At 59.4% G+C, this 5787-nt stretch overlaps 1 protein-coding gene across 2 annotated transcripts in view; it reads right to left on the reverse strand.

The window, feature by feature from the left end:
• The window catches only part of esd (esterase D/formylglutathione hydrolase), a 45095-nt gene extending 39775 nt beyond the window's left edge, over positions 1–5320 (reverse strand). The window contains exon 1 of one of the 2 annotated variants that reach the window (XM_060832918.1): positions 5224–5320. In XM_060832918.1, the coding sequence (XP_060688901.1) occupies positions 5224–5293 (70 nt within the window). In that variant the 5' untranslated portion in view covers positions 5294–5320. The remainder of the gene's footprint in view (positions 1–5223) is intronic. The other variant, XM_060832917.1, reaches the window with a different exon arrangement.
• Positions 5321–5787: the final 467 nt, after the last annotated feature.

The following is a 5787-nucleotide window of genomic DNA, read 5'->3' on the forward strand; positions in this document are numbered from 1 at the left end:
TCTCTCCCCCTCTATTCCAGGGGGAGGGGGATCTCTCTCTCTCGCTCCCCCTCTATTCCAGGGGGAGGGGGATCTCTCTCTCTCTCTCTCTCTCTCCCCCTCTATTCCAGGGGGAGGGGGATCTCTCTCGCTCCCCCTCTATTCCAGGGGGAGGGGGATCTCTCTCTCTCTCCCGCTCCCCCTCTATTCCAGGGGGAGGGGGATCTCTCTCTCTCTCGCTCCCCCCTCTATTCCAGGGGGAGGGGGATCTCTCTCTCTCTCTCTCCCCCTCCCCCTCTATTCCAGGGGGAGGGGGATCTCTCTCTCTCTCTCGCTCCCCCTCTATTCCAGGGGGAGGGGGATCTCTCTCTCTCTCTCGCTCCCCCTCTATTCCAGGGGGAGGGGGATCTCTCTCTCTCTCTCTCCCCCTCCCCCTCTATTCCAGGGGGAGGGGGATCTCTCTCTCTCTCTCTCCCCCTCCCCCTCTATTCCAGGGGGAGGGGGATCTCTCTCTCTCTCTCTCCCCCCTCTATTCCAGGGGGAGGGGGATCTCTCTCTCTCTCTCTCCCCCTCCCCCTCTATTCCAGGGGGAGGGGGATCTCTCTCTCTCTCTCTCCCCCTCCCCCTCTATTCCAGGGGGAGGGGGATCTCTCTCTCTCTCTCTCCCCCTCCCCCTCTATTCCAGGGGGAGGGGGATCTCTCTCTCTCTCTCTCCCCCTCCCCCTCTATTCCAGGGGGAGGGGGATCTCTCTCTCTCTCTCTCTATTCCAGGGGGAGGGGGATATCTCTCTCTCTCTCTCTCTCTCTATTCCAGGGGGAGGGGGATATCTCTCTCTCTCTCTCTCTATTCCAGGGGGAGGGGGATATCTCTCTCTCTCTCGCTCCCCCTCTATTCCAGGGGGAGGGGGATCTCTCTCTCTCTCTCGCTCCCCCTCTATTCCAGGGGGAGGGGGATCTCTCTCTCTCTCTCTCCCCCTCCCCCTCTATTCCAGGGGGAGGGGGATCTCTCTCTCTCTCCCCCTCTATTCCAGGGGGAGGGGGATCTCTCTCTCTCTCTCTCTCTCTCCCCCTCTATTCCAGGGGGAGGGGGAGGGGGATCTCTCTCTCTCTCTCTCCCCCTCTATTCCAGGGGGAGGGGGATCTCTCTCTCTCTCCCCCTCTATTCCAGGGGGAGGGGGATCTCTCTCTCTCTCTCTCGCTCCCCCTCTATTCCAGGGGGAGGGGGCTCTCTCTCTCTCTCTCCCTCTCTCTCTCTATTCCAGGGGGAGGGGGATCTCTCTCTCTCTCTCTCTCTATTCCAGGGGGAGGGGGATCTCTCTCTCTCTCTCTATTCCATGGGGAGGGGGATCTCTCTCTCTCTCTCTCTCTCTATTCCAGGGGGAGGGGGATCTCTCTCTCTCTCTCTCTCTATTCCAGGGGGAGGGGGATCTCTCTCTCTCTATTCCAGGGGGAGGGGGATCTCTCTCTCTCTCTCTCTCTATTCCAGGGGGAGGGGGATCTCTCTCTCTCTCTCTCTCTCTCTCTCTATTCCAGGGGGAGGGGGATCTCTCTCTCTCCCCCTCTATTCCAGGGGGAGGGGGATCTCTCTCTCTCCCCCTCTATTCCAGGGGGAGGGGGATCTCTCTCTCTCCCCCTCTATTCCAGGGGGAGGGGGATCTCTCTCTCTCTCTCTCTCTCTCTCTATTCCAGGGGGAGGGGGATCTCTCTCTCTCTCTCCCTCTCTCTATTCCAGGGGGAGGGGGATCTCTCTCTCTCCCCCTCTATTCCAGGGGGAGGGGGATCTCTCTCTCTCCCCCTCTATTCCAGGGGGAGGGGGATCTCTCTCTCTCCCCCTCTATTCCAGGGGGAGGGGGATCTCTCTCTCTCCCCCTCTATTCCAGGGGGAGGGGGATCTCTCTCTCTCCCCCTCTATTCCAGGGGGAGGGGGATCTCTCTCTCTCCCCCTCTATTCCAGGGGGAGGGGGATCTCTCTCTCTCCCCCTCTATTCCAGGGGGAGGGGGATCTCTCTCTCTCTCTCTCTCTCCCCCTCTATTCCAGGGGGAGGGGGATCTCTCTCTCTCTCTCCCCCCCTCTATTCCAGGGGGAGGGGGATCTCTCTCTCTCTCCCCCTCTATTCCAGGGGGAGGGGGATCTCTCTCTCTCTCCCCCTCTATTCCAGGGGGAGGGGGATCTCTCTCTCTCTCTCTCTCCCCCTCTATTCCAGGGGGAGGGGGATATCTCTCTCTCTCTCTCTCTCTCTCTATTCCAGGGGGAGGGGGATATCTCTCTCTGTCTCTCTCTCTCTCTCTCTATTCCAGGGCGAGGGGGATCTCTCTCCCTCTCTCTATTCCAGGGCGAGGGGGATCTCTCTCCCTCTCTCTATTCCAGGGCGAGGGGGATCTCTCTCCCTCTCTCTATTCCAGGGCGAGGGGGATCTCTCTCCCTCTCTCTATTCCAGGGCGAGGGGGATCTCTCTCCCTCTCTCTATTCCAGGGCGAGGGGGATCTCTCTCCCTCTCTCTATTCCAGGGCGAGGGGGATCTCTCTCCCTCTCTCTATTCCAGGGCGAGGGGGATCTCTCTCCCTCTCTCTATTCCAGGGCGAGGGGGATCTCTCTCCCTCTCTCTATTCCAGGGCGAGGGGGATCTCTCTCCCTCTCTCTATTCCAGGGCGAGGGGGATCTCTCTCCCCCTCTATTCCAGGGCGAGGGGGATCTCTCTCCCCCTCCATTCCAGGGCGAGGGGGATAACTCTCTCTCTCTCTCTCCCCCTCTATTCCAGGGGGAGGGGGATCTCTCTCTCTCTCTCTCTCTCCCTCTATTCCAGGGGGAGGGGGATCTCTCTCTCTCTCTCCCCCTCCCCCTCTATTCCAGGGGGAGGGGGATCTCTCTCTCTCTCTCTCCCCCTCTATTCCAGGGGGAGGGGGAGGGGGATCTCTCTCTCTCTCTCTCCCCCTCTATTCCAGGGGGAGGGGGATCTCTCTCTCTCTCTCTCTCTCTCTATTCCAGGGGGAGGGGGATCTCTCTCTCTCTCTCTCTCTATTCCAGGGGGAGGGGGATCTCTCTCTCTCTCTCTCTATTCCAGGGGGAGGGGGATCTCTCTCTCTCTCTATTCCAGGGGGAGGGGGATCTCTCTCTCTCTCTCCCCCTCCCCCTCTATTCCAGGGGGAGGGGGATCTCTCTCTCTCTCTCTCTCCCCCTCTATTCCAGGGGGAGGGGGATCTCTCTCTCTCTCTCTCTCCCCCTCTATTCCAGGGGGAGGGGGATCTCTCTCTCTCTCTCTCTATTCCAGGGGGAGGGGGATCTCTCTCTCTCTCTCTCTATTCCAGGGGGAGGGGGATCTCTCTCTCTCTCTCTCTCTATTCCAGGGGGAGGGGGATCTCTCTCTCTCTCTCTATTCCAGGGGGAGGGGGATCTCTCTCTCTCTCTCTCTCTCTCCCCCTCTATTCCAGGGGGAGGGGGATCTCTCTCTCTCTCTCCCCCTCCCCCTCTATTCCAGGGGGAGGGGGATCTCTCTCTCTCTCTCCCCCTCTATTCCAGGGGGAGGGGGATCTCTCTCTCTCTCTCTCTCCCCCTCTATTCCAGGGGGAGGGGGATCTCTCTCTCTCTCTCTCTCTATTCCAGGGGGAGGGGGATCTCTCTCTCTCTCTCTCTCTCTATTCCAGGGGGAGGGGGATCTCTCTCTCTCTCTCTCTCTCTCTCTATTCCAGGGGGAGGGGGATCTCTCTCTCTCTCTCTCTCTCCCCCTCTATTCCAGGGGGAGGGGGATCTCTCTCTCTCTCTCTCTCTCCCCCTCTATTCCAGGGGGAGGGGGATCTCTCTCTCTCTCTCTCTCTCCCCCTCTATTCCAGGGGGAGGGGGATCTCTCTCTCTCTCTCTCTCTCCCCCTCTATTCCAGGGGGAGGGGGATCTCTCTCTCTCTCTCTCTCTCTCCCCCCCTCTATTCCAGGGGGAGGGGGATCTCTCTCTCTCTCTCTCATCCTCTATTCCAGGGGGAGGGGGAGGGGGATCTCTCTCTCTCTCTCCCCCCCTCTATTCCAGGGGGAGGGGGATCTCTCTCTCTCTCTCTCTCTCCCCCTCTATTCCAGGGGGAGGGGGATCTCTCTCTCTCTCTCTCTCTCTCTCTCTCTCTCTCCCCCTCTATTCCAGGGGGAGGGGGATCTCTCTCTCTCTCTATTCCAGGGGGAGGGGGGTCTCTCTCTCTCTCTATTCCAGGGGGAGGGGGGTCTCTCTCTCTCTCTCTCTCTCTCCCCCTCTATTCCAGGGGGAGGGGGATATCTCTCTCTCTCTCCCTCCCCCTCTATTCCAGGGGGAGGGGGATCTCTCTCTCTCTCCCCCTCTATTCCAGGGGGAGGGGGATCTCTCTCTCTCTCTATTCCAGGGGGAGGGGGGTCTCTCTCTCTCTCTCTCTCTCTCTCTCTGGGAGGGGGGTCTCTCTCTCTCTCTCTCTATTCCAGGGGGAGGGGGATATCTCTCTCTCTCTCCCTCTCCCTCTATTCCAGGGGGAGGGGGATCTCGATCTCTCTCTCTCCCTCTATTCCAGGGGGAGGGGGATCTCGATCTCTCTCTCTCCCTCTATTCCAGGGGGAGGGGGATCTCGATCTCTCTCTCTCCCTCTATTCCAGGGGGAGGGGGATCTCGATCTCTCTCTCTCCCTCTATTCCAGGGGGAGGGGGATCTCTCTCTCTCCCTCTATTCCAGGGGGAGGGGGATCTCTCTCTCTCCCTCTATTCCAGGGGGAGGGGGGGTCTCTCTCTCTCCCTCTATTCCAGGGGGAGGGGGGTCTCTCTCTCTCTCTCTCTCTCCCCCTCTATTCCAGGGGGAGGGGGATATCTCTCTCTCTCTCCCTCTCCCTCCCCCTCTATTCCAGGGGGAGGGGGATCTCTCTCTCTCTCTATTCCAGGGGGAGGGGGGTCTCTCTCTCTCTCTCTCTCTATTCCAGGGGGAGGGGGGTCTCTCTCTCTCTATTCCAGGGGGAGGGGGGTCTCTCTCTCTCTCTCTCTCCCCCTCTATTCCAGGGGGAGGGGATTCTCTCTCTCTCTCTCTCTATTCCTGGGGGAGGGGGATCTCTCTCTGTCCCGGGGGGGTGGGGAATGTGTCTCTTTCCCTTACTCCCCTGGACTCGGGCCTGAGCCTCAGACTCTCGGTCGCTGAATCCTGAAGCGGTTCCGAGCGCCTGCGGAGCCCCCAGCCCCCGCCCCCGGGGGGAGGGGAGACCCCGTGCTCCTCCGTCCCGCGACCCCCTGCCGCTCGCGCCGGGGCCTTACCTGTGACCGCGCGCACGGCTCGGGCTCGTGCAGCAGAGACGGCGAGCCGCCTCCCCGGAGCCAGGAACATAAAAGGCGGGCGCTGTGTGCCGGGGGAAGGCCGATGGGCCGTGTCCGGGGGGGGGGGGGCAGTAATTGGCTGTAACTCCGGTGGGGCCGAGAGGCGGGGGGACGGGGTGAGTTAGCTCTGACAACCATTCGTACGAAAATCTCGGGTATTCACTTCAGTGATAACTGTGTCGTTAAGGTAGAAATCGTGTGTATTTTTATGATAAAACCAGTATTTCCCATTTCAGGATCACCGTTGATTCGGCCCAAGGGTCAGTAAAAACATTAATAAACTGACCTGAAATACCCACACCGTCTCATTAAAACCTCATCAATCATGATGATGGCCCTCTCTTAACTCTCTCAGTGAGAAACCACTGCAATTACAAACTACTTCAATATATTTTAAAAAAGACCAACTGGAGAATCCTTTTGTCCTTCTACTGCATTAAACCAGGTTTTTAAATGAATCAGGGTTGTCCTCTGGGTATTTATGGAAAGGTGACAGCTGGCTAG

This window comes from Hemiscyllium ocellatum, chromosome 12 (assembly GCF_020745735.1).
Source record: "Hemiscyllium ocellatum isolate sHemOce1 chromosome 12, sHemOce1.pat.X.cur, whole genome shotgun sequence".
In the NCBI taxonomy this organism is placed as follows: Eukaryota; Metazoa; Chordata; class Chondrichthyes; order Orectolobiformes; family Hemiscylliidae; genus Hemiscyllium; species Hemiscyllium ocellatum.